Source organism: Octodon degus, unplaced genomic scaffold, assembly GCF_000260255.1.
Source record: "Octodon degus isolate 3935 unplaced genomic scaffold, OctDeg1.0 scaffold00045, whole genome shotgun sequence".
NCBI classification, from domain to species: domain Eukaryota; kingdom Metazoa; phylum Chordata; class Mammalia; order Rodentia; family Octodontidae; genus Octodon; species Octodon degus.
In genome coordinates this window covers 3,719,596-3,735,359 of record NW_004524621.1, presented here as the reverse complement: position 1 = coordinate 3,735,359, position 15,764 = coordinate 3,719,596, and the positions used below count along the sequence as shown (strand labels likewise).

The following is a 15,764-nucleotide window of genomic DNA, read 5'->3' as shown; positions in this document are numbered from 1 at the left end:
AGGTGTATGCAGTGGGGTCCCCACCCAGAGAGGGACTTACCTGTGTTTCTGACTTGGGCTGGGTGAAGCCTCCTCCCCAGGAAGTCAGAGAGTGGCAGCCATGAGCATTCCAGGGATTCTTGGTTCAGCAGAGAGAAGCAGGTTGTGATTTCAAGCAGGTGACTTGCTCTCTCACCTGCTCTGTAGGGAACAGAAAGGGAGGGCGTGGGGGGGCATGTTCTCATTCATCATCCCAGTACTGAGTGTTCTGTCTCTCAGAGCACACTTCACCCGAACAGTATAGTGTGGAGTCCTGTGTGGATCTGCTGGGGGACACGGGACTAGGAGGCATTTGCATGTAGACTAGGACAAGCAGCCTGTGGTGGAATTTCCTCCAGTCGAGCTTTTATTGCTCTGTGTGTTCAGTAAATACTGTCTTCACGCATCACCTGCTGGTCCCTGAATCATGTCTGCGTCCTGGGGGACCCAAGTCCCACTCTCAGTGGTGAGGATGGACAAGGCAGTTCCCTGCCAGAAGCCATCGCCTTGACTTTCCAGCTCAGTTGCTGCATTCCTTTGCAGTGGCCTTGCCCAGTGTTGTCACCAGGTGGTACTGTGGAATATGCCTAGTTCCAAAATAAAGTTCAACTGGTTTCTGATTTGGGGAACTCTGAGATGCCCTTGAGAACTGCTTCTGACTGGAACCTGTTGCACTTTCATCATGGGAGGTCCTGTCTCCTGGGTGTGGTGACGATGGCCACCGTGCTAACCTGGCTGTGCTGCTTCTGTCTCTCACAGCCACCAAGCAGACTGTAGTGACACTCGGCGTCACCTGACAGATAGCCGCCCTCAGAGGTGTTAGGTTTTGCATTGTATTCTCTGTCTTTCATGGCTCTCTCAGCAATGTCCCTCATTTACAAGGCAGGTGAGGAAGAAACTGAGACACCCAGTGAGCCCCAGACCACGGGTGCGGAGAGGGCAGGGCACAGATGTGTGCTGAGGACACAGACTCCTGTGTGAGTTTTCCCAGGCAAGCCATTCCAGGGCTTTCCTGATAAAGCGCATCTCAGCAAATGAAGCAGAACAAGAACTGGCTTCCTGGTGCGCTGTGCCTCATGGTCCCTGCAGTGTGGAAGCTCCCCCAGGCAGGCACGGGCTCCCCCGTGGTGCATGCAGTTCCTGAATTTGCACTGCTGTCCCGTCAAGGGCAGGGTGCCTGGGGTCCTCCCTTTTGTGTGGCAGGGCACTCACCTGAGACATCAGAAGTGGGTTTGGACCCACACCACTCTCCGTGACCAGCCCTGCCTCCACCGAGCCACAGGGGTGATGCCAGGACCTCCTGTGTTTCTGGGAGCTGCCAGGTCACTGGCCTATGCTGTAGCTTGTGAGACTCATGCCCTGACAGTCATCCACCATTGTCCTTGTCTCCACAGGTTTCTGCGCACCTGAAGCTACAGGAGAAGGATGAAGGCAGAAAGGAGATGGTGAGTGCGTCTCTCAGGGGCCACACATGTCTAGGTACCATGACCTCCAGCGGAAGGGCGTGGAGGCTTTCAGAGCTGCTTTTGCTTACCAGTTTGTTCTTGCCTCTCCTTTTGAGTGTGTGGGGGCAGGGTCATCTCTGAGGGTGCCGCAGGTTGCAGAGTCCCAGGGACACAGCTCTGACTGTCAGGCTACACCCTCAGTGTTTGGGTGGCCTGCAGACAGTAGCCTCAGGGTGGGGATAAGTGTGCTGCCCTGTCAGTGTTTAATACAAGGTGTAATAGAAATACATAATAGATGTTTGAATTAAGAAATTAATTCAAACTTTAAGGAAAAGACACAGTGTCTTGAATGGTCAAAACCCTCCCTCTCACTTCCAGCATGCTTCCACCATCCCAGCACTCTGGCCACTTTCAGCAGCAGCTCTGGAGTCCTCTTTCCTGAGTGGCTTTATGAAGGTGATCAAAAATACAGTGACTGCTGCTGCCACGTGCCAGCTAACATAAAGGCAGCTCATAAGAACATGGAACTGTGTTCTCATCCACCTTATTTATTAGACCTGATACTTTGGGGCTTCCAGCTCTTCTCCAAAGTCAAGGTGACCATTAAAGAGAAGTGTTTTGACTCCATTCAGAACATCAAGGCAGCCAGGACAGATGAACTGAAGATCTCTAGGAAAGAGAACCCTAGAGCTGTTGCAGAAAGTGGCAAGGACCGTGGGATGAGTGTGTTCAGTGAGATGGGTATTCGTGGCAATGTCTTTTACTGGAAGAAATTTTTTTTAAATGTAAACCTGCATGATAGTTTTAGATCACTGTGTGCACCCTTGAGATTAAACTCTGTTTCATGCAGCACTGACGATGGAGATGATTAGTCGTTGGTTTAAAAATAACCACCCTCCACCCACACACACTGCAAAATAAATTTGGTTCTTGAATGTTATTAACCAGCCTTTTAAAAAGAAAATAAACAGGCTCCAGCATGACTGGGATGTTCTCATTCCACTTATCACTTTTTCTGATTCCTTAAATTCCCGGCAAGCAGGAAGGGTGCAGGCGGCATTCTTAGCGGGAGACCCTGAATGCACAATCGGGGGAACCAGTCAGTGGACACCCAGACCCAGGGAAGCCTGACTGGCCTCCTTGTTGCTGGCCACCTGCTAGTGCTGCTGGGGTTTTCAGCATAAGATGAAGTTGTTGAAATCCCACTTATGGAATAGCTTTTCTGCAGACGCCCTCTCGGGCCTTGACCATGCACCCAAGGGACAGGTCCATCCTGCAGTGGACGGGCCTGGTGTCAGGTCCTGCAGTCAGTGGTGTGCAGCTGTACCTGCTGAGGACCTATTCAACACTCTGCTGCTTGTGCCATTTCTTCTTCCCTACCACAGAGAGTAGTTATTAGTAAGCAAATTTAAACTCTTCTTACGTGGACAAAACACTGGGCAACTTTAGGACTCCTTTGCCCTCCTTTCTCTCTGTACATGCAAAGCAGGAGATGCACAGTGCAAGTGCCAGAAACTCGTGTCCAGGCTCTTTGCTGCTACAGAGGACATTGCCCATGGAACTCTTTTATTCTGAGGTTGAAGGCAAGAAAGTGGATTACTTGAACCCAGAGCAGAGGAGATGCAGAAAATGTAGGGGTCATGAATGGGTGTGGCCCTTGTCTGGGGCACAGGGACTGCACTGGTGACCCAATCACCCCTCTGTGGAGATGGGATCCTTCCAGGGCTGGTTCAGGTGAAGGGCAGGTGAGCAGTAGTCCTGCTCAATGTGACCATGTCCCCATGAGAAGAGGAGGTCAGGACATGCGCACAGGGGCCGACCCTGAGGGATGCAGAGAGAAGACCCCATCGGCCAGCCTGGGAGAGAGGGGGCCGGGGGACTGGCCCTGCCAGCACTCTGATCACAGTGCTCAGCTTCCCTAAGCTAAGCCGGGCCTCTCCAGGTGTCATCCAGTTGGGACCCTTTGTCACAGCAGCCTGTGCTGACTCAGGCAGTGGACATCAAATGAAGCCCTTTGCACTGAGCATGAGGGGGGACAGAGAAGGGAGATGTCGGCACACAGTCTGCCCGGGAGGCTGCAGTGACCTAGCCATCGCAGTGGGCCTTGCTGGGGTGGCTGTGCCCTGCCTGGTGCGGTCTGGGGCCAGCGCCACCACTGCTACCCACGGCTCCTCTCCCAGGGGCAAGGAAGAGCCTGCACCACCACAGGACAAGCTCAGGGTGAAATTCTTTCCTTTTGGAGAGCTGCAAGTGACCACTATCAAGCAGCCAGTGAATTGTGGTGGCCCCAGGGTTCCCTTTCATGCCTGGCTGTCCCCATCTCCGTCCTTCATGGGATCAGAACTGTCTACTCCTTGTCCCATCCCACAGTTGCTTCAGAGTGAAGCAGCCAGTGCACACACATCAGAGGCCATGGAGACGGCCACTGGTCCTCAGGAAGAGGGGCCTGGGCCTTTGGGCCCAAACCAAGGCCTCGCACGGTATGAGTGACAGAACAGAGTACACAGAGAGTCACAGGGGAGCAGAACTGAGCTCCAGGGGAGCCCAAGCTACTGTCTGTCACTAGGGATACAAGGCCTGGTGTGTGATAGAGGTGCAGGGTGTCTGGGATGATGCCTCTCAGTCTGAGCCCCACAGGACTCCTGCGAGCTTAGGGAGGGGTTAAAGAGCTGGGAAGCATCTTCTCAGGTGCCCCCTGTGGGGACAGGTGCACACCAGCCAGCACACAGCTATAGTGACTGTGGCAGCCCTGCCCTGCCTTTCCAAGAACCTGCCTGCAGGACTCAGTAGGATACAGCAGTGTCTGGGCCCACCTGCTGGCCCCTGCCACCCCTGCATAACTAGGGCAGGTGCTAGAAGAATGAGGGAGGGGGTGTGCCCGAAGGCAGGATGTGCTGTTGTTCCCATCCCTGGGTCCCTGGGAGCTGGGCTGGGGCTGCACCACTTGTCCCCAGACAGCAAGGCCCCAGGTGGCCTCAGGTAGGTGGCCATGGAATTTTTGGTTTGTCTAGGGAAGTGTATAAAAACAAACAAGCCCCTTGTTTATTTTTTCTGAATCCCTTTTAAAACAAAACCAACTTGGGAATGCAGGCCAGGCCTTGCAGATGTAGAAGGAGAGGCAGCAGTACAGGGACCCTCAGTGGCCTCGTCTCCTCGTCGCCTGTGTCCCTTGCCCCAGGGAGTGGGTAGGTCAGGGATGCCCTGCATTTGTGGACCGCGCTGGGACAGCAGAGAAACCCTGCTGCCTGGGCCAGTGGTCAGGGGAAACCCTGGGAGCCTGGTGCTGGGAAAACCAAGTACAGAGAGAAAGCCCCGCAAAGCGAGTGCTGCTCGCCACTGCCACCTCCTGGCCTTCTGGGCAGACACCATGGGGCACTGTGAGGAGGAGATGATGGCTCTGGGTTGAGACTGTGGGAAGATTGGAACCCAAGTCTCCAACCCCACACTGAACCCACTTGTGGCTGGCCCAGACCTGGTGCCCTGGCTCTGTCCCCTAACCTGCCTTTTGTCCTGACCATGCTTAAATAATGCATAAGTTCAGAGTGGAAAATTTCTCCCTGTGTGTCCATCCCTCCTGCTTTCATGAGCTCATCTCCCTGGAGAAACTGCTGGCCTGGGGTCCACTGGCTGCGGCCCCCAGGGACCTGCGTTAGCTGCCAGGGGCGGGCCCAGGCCTGGTGGATCCTGCAGGGAGATCCAAGATTCTGTCCCCAGGGAGGGCCCCGGTGGGGAGCTGCCAGCTGACCCAGCCTCCACCTCCCTCAGGCCTGCTCCAGAGAAGCCACAGGGGACCAGCTGGCCCCACAGCAGCCCCATTTCCAAAATGCATTGTCCAGCCGGTGGGGCCACTCTGTGCACAGTGGCCCTATCTCAGTGATAGGCCTGTGTCCCAGGCCAGGCCTGGGCTGGCCCTGCTGCTGTCAGCCCGCACATCTCGTCATTATCAGCACCATCCAAGGCCCTTTTCCTATGTCCATGCAGCAAGGTGACTTCCAGCAGGCCTGGCTCGCTTGGTTGTGAGCCTATGGGGACTGCAGTCCCCAGGGGTCCCAACGAGTGACGACAACGTCCGTGATGGACACTCTGAGAGCACACTTGCTGTGCCCACTTTGCACACATTTCATTTAATGCTCACAGAGGCCTTCTGTTTTGCTCAGAACCCTGATGCAAGCTGAACGTGGTGGCACAAGCATGTAATATGGGCACTCTGGGAGGCTGAGGCAGGAGGACTGCAAATTCAAGGCCAGTGTGACAACTTAGCAAGACCCTTTGTTAAAATAAAAATGGCTGGAGCTTTATGGGCTTCTTTAAGCCAACGTGAAAACCCTGGGCTCAGTCTCTAACACTGCAAAGGAAGAATGAATGGAAGAAAGGAGGGAGTAAGAAAAGAAGAGCCACCACTGTCCGTCTACTCATGTCTACTGCCCATTCCTTGGTCAGCTGCTTACCAGAGGCCTCCTCTGTATGGAGCTCTGGGGAGGCTCAGAAGTGGTCCATGCCCAGTGCCAGGTCACCAGCCAGGGACAAGTCTTAACTCCCCAACTGTTTCTTGCCCCTGGGTGGTACCACACTCCTGGCCCAAGTCAGGACTGCAGGATTGCAGTGCGCTGGCATCACAGACCCTGGGTGGGCTGTGAGGAGTGACCAGAGGGGTGAGAGGCATGGTCGCCGAGTCTGGGAGGACAGCCCCTCATGGGACTTAACCTCACTGTCCTCAGGTAAAGGAGATCCTGACAGCACTGGGCCTGTTGTCCTGCGCTCACACACGGACTGGGAGCCTGTCGGGCGGCCAGCGGAAGCGCCTGGCCATTGCATTGGAGCTGGTCAACAACCCTCCAGTCATGTTCTTTGATGAACCCACCAGGTACCCGGGTTTGTGGGCTGCCTGTGCATGCACAATGACTGGGAGGGCAGAGAAGAGCCCCTGTCGCGTTTGGTTCCTGCAGGTGGCCCTGCCATGCTGATGTGGCCTCAGGTGGTGTGGGTGCTGGGGTCTGTTCTATTCACAGTGGAGTCCTCTCAGGGCAATGGAGCTTGAGGACATGTATGTTCAGCCCCTGCAGTGTTCTGGGATTTTATTTTGGAGGCAAGGCAATACTAGGAATTGAACCCATGGCCTTTGTACCAAGCTGCATCCCCAGCCCTTTTCAAATTCTAATTTATTTTTTGAGACAAGAGCTTGCTAAGTCATTGCCTAGGCTCAGCTTGAACCTGTGATCCTCCTGCCTCAGCCTCTCAGAGTGCTGGGATGACAGGTGTGTACCACCATGAGCATGTGGACTGGGGAAATGTGCCTACACCATGTCCACTTCTCCCTGGATAGTAGATTCCTCAGAGCACAGCTGCCCTAGAGGCCAGTACCTCAGGACACACTGAGGAAGAGGCCCGTGGTCCCCCACTCATCCCTGTTCTGAACACACCCCACTCACCATGAGATGAGTCAGGTTACAGTTCTAACTGTACCCCCAAAGTATGCTATGAAAAACCCACTTTTGTTCCAGCTTCTGCATTGTGCTGGGGTAGTGATCGTCTTGGGACACAAAGGACATTGTGGGGTTTATAGCAGTCCAGTTCCAGGAGTGCAGTTTCCACTTACAAGATCCCAGCTTGGCCTCCACCTCAGGAGCCAGTCCATGTGAGAATAAATAGACATACTCCATAGTCTGTACCTGGGCCCTGACACCTGTCTTGTGGACTCCAGCTGTGCTTGGGGCCACCACACATTCCAACAGGGGCAGCACTAGCCACTCCTCAGCAGCTTTCACCCCAACTGCTCACCTATGCAGGTTCCAGCAGGTTCTCAGCGTGCCATGGCCCTCAGGGTCAGGCCACCTCTTCTGTGGCCCTCAGCCCAGCCACATGGTCGGTGCATGGCAGGTTCCATAAGGATATTTTAGAAAATGACTGCAGTGAACTCTTAAAAGCACCCTTGGGTCACTAGCTATGGTGGTGCACACACCTGTGACCACAGCACCCTGGGAGGCTGAGGCAGGATGACTGCAGATTTGAATGTGCTGTGGACAATTTAGTAGCTTAGTAAGATGCTATCTCCAAATAAACATTAAAAGAGGCCCAGGAATATAGTTCAGTACAGAGGCCTTCATGTCAATCCCCAGTACTGCAAATAGAGTCCATCCTCCTTCCTTCCCTTTCCTTCCTTCTTTCCTTCCTTCCTTCCTTCCTTCCTTCCTTCCTTCCTTCCTTCCTTCCTTCCTTCCCTCCCACTCAGTACTGACTGCCCTTGCCCAGTGGCTGTGAAGTGGGGCAGATGTGGAGAAGGTGGGGTGCTAAGGAAGGACAGGAGAACAGAGGTACCCCAGGCCTGCCAGAACTGCTGTGAGGAAGGAAGGACTTCAGAAATGTCTGGTGGAGTGAGGCCTGATGGGTTGGCCCATTGAAACCTGTCACTCCCCCAGCTGCCCCCACTGTAGCCCCAGGTGGGGTGGGGACAGGGACCCTCACTCAGAATAGCCCTCTCTCAACAAGGCCAGTGGGACCCTGCACCCATTCCCGGGGTCCCTGCACAGACTATGCTGGGGTCCTCTGCTCCGGGAGGCCCACTGTCCCCACTATGTAGTGGGCATGATGGGCAGTGGGGACCCTGGACCACATCCTGTCTCATGGTGCCCTTGATTTGCAGCGGCCTGGATAGCGCATCCTGCTTCCAGGTGGTGTCCCTGATGAAAGGGCTGGCCCAGGGTGGCCGCTCCATTGTCTGCACCATCCATCAGCCCAGTGCCAAGCTCTTTGAGCTCTTTGACCAGGTGCGTAGCTGCAGGTCCCCCTGCAGACCCCCACCCAGACTTCTGCCAGGCCCCTGCCCCAGATGCCCAATGGGTCTGGGCTGGGCTGGGAACACCAGACCTGGGTGCTCACCTTTCTTGATTCCCCAGTGTCTGGCCAATGGATGGACTGACTGATCAGTTGACTGACTGACTGACTGACTGACTGACTGACTGGCTGGCTGGCTGACTGACTGACTGAACAAGCAGGCACTTCTGTTCTTTACCAAGCAAGTTCTGAGTTAACACTTCCTCTCTCCACCTCCAGCTATATGTGTTGAGTCAAGGACAGTGTGTGTACCGGGGGAAGGTCTCCAACCTCGTGCCCTACCTTCGGGACTTGGGTCTGAACTGCCCCACCTACCACAACCCTGCGGACTTCGGTGAGGACTAAGGAGAGCCTTTCCTGCCTCCTGGGCTTCGAGTGGCTCTGCCATTGGTGGGGGATTTGCTGAGTGCCCCACAGACAGCATGAGCACCAAGAAAGAACATTCCCTTTGCATACAGCTGCATCCGCCCGTGTCCTCTGCCCCATCCAGGACAACAGTAACCAGGTTTGAGTGCAACAAGGAAAAGCTCATCTCAGGACCCAGAATTAACCCCCTCCTAGACCCTGCCTGAGGCCCGAGCACCTCAGACTCGTGGGTGTCACCCTGCACCAACCCTCCTCAGTCCATTGCAATTCTGAATGCACTGGGTACACTCTCCCAGAATTCTATTATTTTCTATTCTGTCATTTCCCCAATGTGTTCATGCCATGCATTTCTGCAGGGATGAATTGCTCTTCTGTACTGCAGTTGGAACCCAGAGCCTTTGCACTGAGCTCCATCTCCAGCCTCTTTTAATTTTAAGAAGAATCTCACTCAGTCTCTAAATTTCCCAGGCTGGGCTGGGACTCGGGATCCTCTTGCCTTAGCCTTCCAGAGTGCCAGGATGACAGGTGTGCATTGTGAGCCCCCACAGCCACTGGTACTGCTTTTCAATCTCAAGGAGCAGGCTAGGATGAGGAGAAAGGCAAGATTCAGGAGGGGCTCTGCTAGGGCCAAGGCCTGGGCACATTTAAATGCCATGGGGAAGTTCCAGCTGACAGCTGCATATTTGTTGCTGAGAGAAGGGATGGGTGCCACAGATGCTGCTGAGCAGGGAGGGCACAGAGGACGGGCTGGGAAGACCAGGAAGACCTGGAGAACAGATTAGGGGAGATAACAGGGGACTGGCAAGGGCCAGCCTGGGGCAAGGTGGGGTGAGTGCCCAGAGGCTCTATGAGAACAGAAGCCATCATAGTCCATCTTCTGTGGATCTCGGCATGATTCCTCCTCTCTGTCCCCTCAGTCATGGAGGTGGCATCCGGCGAGTATGGCGACCAGAATGGCCGACTGGTCAGAGCCGTGCGGGAGGGCATGTGTGATGCCGACTACAAGAGAGACCTCGTGGGCGAGGCCGAGGTGAACCCCTTCCTTTGGCACCGGCCCTCTGAAGAGGTAAAGCAGCCAAAACCATTAAAGGGGTTCAGAAAGGTAATGCAGACCCCCAGCCCTGGGGTAGCGACTCACCGGGCCTTGTGCCCACTGCGCGAACGATGTCTGTGCATGGAGGATGCCAGACAGGAGCCTCATGGCCCCCTCTTTGTGCCCCAGGACTCGGCCTCCATGGAAGGCTGCCACAGCTTCTCGGCCAGCTGCCTCACGCAGTTCTGCATCCTCTTCAAGAGGACCTTTCTCAGCATCATGCGGGATTCGGTAAGGCTGTGCCAGGGCCTTCAGACTCCCAGGTCATGGGCCTCCCTGCACTATCGGCTCGCTGCTGGGTGTGGGAACAAGCTCCCAGCACAGCTGGTACAGCAGAGGCTGGGGATTGGTTGGGACTGGGATAGAGGGACAGCTCCCATGTGGGACACAGCCTTGACCTCTCAGGGAGAGGTGCTAGTCCCCCCCAATAATGCCACCCTTTACTGGACAGCGTAGCCACTGGCCTGTGAGAACCAGTGTCCAGGTGGCCTCCAGGACTGAAGCTGAAAGGCCCACTGCTCCTAGAGGGACTCATCCTGACCCAGGGCAGCACCTGCAGTGACTGCTGATGTGCCTACTGCCCCATGCTGGGGATACCTCCCTGGTCACCAGTGTTGAGGACAGTTCAGTGAAAGATAGCGATGGCTCTTAGCAGCACTAAAAGCGTGCTGTGTGGTGTGTAGGGTGTGTGTGTGTGTGTGTGTGTGTGTGTGTGCATTTGCGTGTGTACACAGTGCAGCTTGCTATGAGTGCCTACTTGGGAGGACAGAGCCTGAGATGGGCAGGGACAGGAGTGGAGGTTGACGCTCCCCGACCCTGTTTGGGCCCCACATGCACACAGGCAGCAGGTAAGAGCCGTATCCATCCCAGGTCCTCACACACCTGCGTATCACCTCACACATCGGCATCGGCCTCCTCATCGGCCTGCTCTACCTGGGCATCGGCAATGAGGCCAAGAAGGTCCTGAGCAACTCCGGCTTCCTCTTCTTCTCCATGCTGTTCCTGATGTTCGCCGCCCTCATGCCCACTGTACTGACCTGTGAGTGACCACGTGGGTGGGGGGGCGGGGAGGGGGCTGGGCCACGCCTTCACCGGCAGATGGGCTTCCGGAAGATGGTGCCTTGCATTTTCCAGTTTGCTCCTTTGTGGTAACAAAGTGGGTCGTGCTGTATTCAGTGTTAGATGAAAACATACACGTACACCCAGGGAAGACCATTGGTGTGGCGGGGACAGGCAGACAGGCATTTTCTAAGGCTGCCAAAGCAGCAGCCCGTAGTTCTGCTGGCCAGCTGGGGGACACACGAGCCCTACCCTCCCCACTCTCAGAAGCCTGTCTGTGGTGATTTTTTTTTTCTTTTCGGCTTTGTTTTTGTTAATTTTTATCTTTTAAGTCCTGGGAATTGAACCCAGCATCTTCACACTGAGATTCATTGCCTGTCCTTTGTTTATTTTCAAATTTTGAGACAGGGTCTCACTCAGTCACTAAATTGCCCAGACTGGGCTCAGATTTATGATTCTCCTGCCTCAGCCTGCTAGAGTGCTGGGATGACAGGTGAGCTCCACCAGGCTCACCTTTCCAGATTCTTATCAGAAGAGGAGAATGTGTCACCTTTTCATTCAGGCTGAGTAGTGAGACCCTGCTGCAGTGCAGGCCCGAGTCGGGTTGCTCAGTCTTTTACAGGCACTAGGAATGGGATCCTCTGCGGCAGGCACTCACTGCTGAGCCACACAGCCACCCTCTCCTGGACTGCATCTCATGGCACCCGGTGTAGGCGTGAGAGCACCAGTGGCTGTGGGGGTGCACTGACCCCTCTTCTTTACTCCCACTCTAGTCCCATTGGAGATGGGCGTCTTCCTGCGAGAGCACCTGAACTACTGGTACAGCCTGAAAGCCTACTACCTGGCCAAGACCATGGCTGATGTCCCCTTCCAGGTGTGTGGGCCATGAGCTTAGAAAGGGGTAGGCCTGGGAGTTTCCAGAGGAGGAGTCTCTGGGGGCACAGCCGGGCTGACAGGCTCTGTGTCCCCAGATCCTGTTCCCAGTGGCCTACTGCAGCATCGTGTACTGGATGACATCACAACCATCAGACGCCGTGCGCTTCGTGCTTTTTGCAGCACTGGGCACCATGACTTCGCTTGTGGCGCAGTCCCTGGGCCTGCTGATTGGTGCTGCCTCCACATCCCTGCAGGTATGTGGCTCCCACCTGTGCCTATGGCCACTGCAGTCGAGAGGGTCCCTGGCTGCTCCTGGATACACCACCCCTTGTCCCTCTGCCTAAGATTTGGGCTTCCAGGAGGGAGGCTTCACAGCTCGGCCTGTAGGAGGGAGCCTGTTGCCAGGGAGGGCAGGATGGCAGTCTTCCTGGAGCTGGGGAGAGAACTAGGGCCACGTGCCTGCTAGGCAAGTGATCCCTGCTGCCCTGCAGGACTGTCTCACAGCAGACCATGACTGTCCCCAGGGCCACCTGAGCAGGAGGTTGAGTGGAACTCACCTACCCCCTCCAGCAAGGTCTACTTGTGTCCTTGCCCCACTCCAGGTGGCGACATTTGTGGGTCCTGTGACAGCCATCCCGGTCCTCTTGTTCTCTGGGTTCTTCGTGAGCTTTGACACCATCCCCACGTACCTGCAGTGGATGTCCTACATCTCCTACGTCAGGTAGCCAGGGGGACCTTGTGGGACAGAGGGGGCACGGTGTTTGGGGCTGACACACTCACAAGCTGCTGCTTAGCCTCCAGCAGGATGGACATGGACAGGGCTGTCAATGCCTTCTACATTTTCACTACTTTTGTGCACCCCGCATCACCCAGGAGAGCTGTCCTGGGGCTGCACTATGCTGAATTGTTTCCATATTTCATTTGAAATGTGCCATAACAAGGCCCTGGTTCTTTGTGAAACTTGAAAAAGAAATCCAGTGAGAAGCAAGCCATCTCTTCAATGTCCCAGTGCCCCGGCACAAGGGTTTTCTAGAGCCCTAGGACCTCCAGCTCCAGGCTTTGTCCCCAGTGCTGGATGTCTCTCTGCACGCTGCTCCTCCCATCCCTGCAGCATGCAGATGGGCATAAGCACCGCTTTCCTGGAATGTCGCTGGAGACCCAGGTGGATTGTGCCGGCAAACAGCTACATAGAGCCCCAGTCCTGGGCTGTGTCGTCTGTGTGCCCTTTAGCACCCCAACGGGATACCTGAGTCTCCCTTCCAAAAATTGGTGTTTGGGTTCTGCCAAGACGAGGCTGGAACAGGAAGGCAGAGGGTACGCGAGTGCTTGACATAAGTACTCCCGTGTGCCTGCCAGGATGTCTGCCCTCGGTTGGATGTAACAGAGGCTGGATGTAGCTGTTAGAAGTGGATGTTTTAGAGACCGGCCACTGGAATGGCAACCCAAAACCCACTTATCAATCCAGTGCCAACACTGGAATTAATTCCGAATACCAAAGTGTTTAGAAAGTCCACTGCTATCAGAGGCCCAGCTGCCAAGGTGACCTGGCTCCCATTCTGACAGCGAGGGTTCCACGTGCCCACACGGCACACCTGGCATAGGTTCTGCACCACTGCCTTAGGAAGGTGTGGAGAGGTGAGGAAGTGTCCAGGGAAGAAAGTTCTTGGGCTCTTAGTCCCTTCCCTTCACACTGGGACAGTGAGCACAACACCCAAACTTAAGAGAGGGATTTGTTTTGGCTTGTGGTTTCAGGCATTTCAGTCCGTGGTCAGCAGGCTCTGAGGCAGGGCAGCATGGCAGGGGGGTCTGGAGGAGGAGAGCGCTGCTCACCACATGGAAGACAGGAAGCAGGGTTGTGTGGGCCCTCCCAGGCTGTGCCTCCACTGACCACCACCTTCCTCCAGATCCCCCTCCTCAGTGTGTCAGCTGTGACTCTGATAATCCAGTCACCTCTCCAAGCCCCTCCTGTGAGCACAGGGCGTGTTGAAGGCCATCCAGATCTAACCACAGCAAGCAGACTGGCTGGGCCAGGCCTGTGCAACAACCTGGCCTTCCTCAGATGGTCCTCTCATGCCCAGCGCTGTCCCCGCAGGTACGGCTTTGAGGGCGTCATCCTGTCCATCTACGGCTTGGACCGAGAAGACCTGCACTGTGACATTGATGAGACCTGCCACTTTCAGAAGTCGGAGGCCATCCTGCGGGAGCTGGACGTGGAGAATGCCAAGCTCTACCTGGACTTCATCGTGCTGGGGATTTTCTTCATTTCCCTGCGCCTCATTGCCTATTTTGTGCTGAGGTACAAAATCCGGGCCGAGAGGTAAAACGGCCGAGCCTGGAAGGAGGAACATCACACGTGGTGGCCAAGGGCGTTGCCAAGTGGCGGCTGCTCGCCTGTGTCCAGTGACCCAGGGACTCCTCTGACCCCACCCTGGGAGCCGGCTGGTCAGGGGGCTCCAGCACTCAGCTTCTGTGCCCGCCTGGGTTGGATATTCTCTCACTACCTTTTCTAGCTTTAACTAGGAAGATGTAGAAAGGTTTGTTTTGTTGTTACATGCAGCATTTAAAACACCACAGACTGGGACAGAATTTAAAACTGCCACACAGATGGTGACAAGAGGCTTCCTCGGTAAATTTTGGCCTACTGTGGAGGTGACGTGAGTCCTGGACAGGGAGCCAGGACAACTTCTATGGGGGTCACGCAGGGAGTCTGTGCTTCGGGGGGCCGAAAACCAGAGCAAGGCATGGTCCATCTTGTGGCTTCTTCCTCCTGGTTTTCTTTCTAAAGTCCCTCTCTTTTCTGACGAAGTCACTTTCAGAGCCAAATGTCAGTAAATTTCACTCCTTTTAAAAAGTTTTATCTTTTTAGCACTTGGGGAGGACATGTTCAGGGCAAACAACGTACTGTGTTCAGAGATAGAGAAATACAGCCAGATCTCAGAGTGGTCTTGTTTCCAGGCAGAACCTGTGGGTAGTCAGTCGCAGGCTCCTGGGAGGGCAACAGCAGCACGTCCACACCAGGATGCGGGGGTCCTTGAGTCCCACACACAGTTCTCAGATGAAATTGGCCAACCCTTTCATGCCATTTTCTTTTCTACCTGCTTCTTATTGTACACAAAGTAGATCATTTCTTTCATTTCTGACCACCCTCATTTCACAAAAAAAAAAAAAAAAAAAAAAACACCCCATGCAGATCAGATCAGCCCAGTTGATTTTTGAATATTTTCTTTCCTCATCTACCACATCAACTACCTCCACTGCACCTGGGAAGCTGAGCTTGGGGAAGGTTTGGGCAGGACACCAGAGCCTTGGGCCAGCCAGAGCTATGCGAGGGACCTAGGCCGCTGGACAGGACAGGTGGTGCCAATCGGGTCACTGATAGGAAGAGTTGCCTTCTCCTTCCAGGGCGGCATGACCCCAGCGTCAGGGTGTTCCTTGAGAGGCTGTCCCTTGCAGCAGATTGACTGCTCTCCCTTGAGCCAGTTTTCCCATCTGTACATACTGTACTAGACCCTGTTCAAGGGATTCTTCAGCTGTGCAGGGCTCTGAGCTTCCCGAGGCCTTCGTTTCCTGCGCGTACCGGATGCAAAGGGTCCAACGTTGACTGTGTGTGTGGATTTGACTTTAAAAGTGCTTAGAGATTTCTTTTTATTTATTTTTTTCACTCCTGGATCTTTTTTTTTTTTTTTCTTTCCTTAGCAAAAACAGTTGAAATCTATATTAAGATGTACTGTTAAGCTTGCTTGTTCTATACAAATAGAAGATTGCCTTAGATTCAGTTTTTAACCAGGGTCCAATTTAGCCTTTATAAATAAAGTCTTGATTTAACTCCAAGTATGATCGCCATGCACAGGGAAGTCCAACATAGCGATCGCTAGAGAAGTACACAGTTGGAAGGTGCAGAGACGTCCTTGGTTGAGGTCTGCACTGAAGTAGCCCATCCCCCAGCCTTTGCTCTTCATGGGGCCTAGTGCTGTGGGGCTGTGGGGCTGTGGTCTATGACCTCCTCCCCAGGTGCCGTGCCCTGGGGAGGAATTGTTATTCCAGGGACAGCTTCCTCACCGACATCCGCAGAAACA

At 54.6% G+C, this 15,764-nt stretch overlaps 1 protein-coding gene across 2 annotated transcripts in view; it reads left to right on the top strand.

The window, feature by feature from the left end:
* Positions 1 to 14,789, top strand: part of Abcg1 (ATP binding cassette subfamily G member 1) — a 47,873-nt gene extending 33,084 nt beyond the window's left edge. The window contains exons 5-15 of one of the 2 annotated variants that reach the window (XM_004631787.3): positions 1,413 to 1,463; positions 6,182 to 6,327; positions 8,104 to 8,227; positions 8,514 to 8,628; positions 9,578 to 9,726; positions 9,883 to 9,984; positions 10,624 to 10,792; positions 11,586 to 11,686; positions 11,784 to 11,942; positions 12,291 to 12,409; positions 13,781 to 14,789. In XM_004631787.3, the coding sequence (XP_004631844.1) occupies positions 1,413 to 1,463; positions 6,182 to 6,327; positions 8,104 to 8,227; positions 8,514 to 8,628; positions 9,578 to 9,726; positions 9,883 to 9,984; positions 10,624 to 10,792; positions 11,586 to 11,686; positions 11,784 to 11,942; positions 12,291 to 12,409; positions 13,781 to 14,009 (1,464 nt within the window). In that variant the 3' untranslated portion in view covers positions 14,010 to 14,789. Of the gene's footprint in view, positions 1 to 1,412; positions 1,464 to 6,181; positions 6,328 to 8,103; positions 8,228 to 8,513; positions 8,629 to 9,577; positions 9,763 to 9,882; positions 9,985 to 10,623; positions 10,793 to 11,585; positions 11,687 to 11,783; positions 11,943 to 12,290; positions 12,410 to 13,780 lie in introns of both variants that reach the window. The other variant, XM_004631786.2, reaches the window with a different exon arrangement.
* Positions 14,790 to 15,764: the final 975 nt, after the last annotated feature.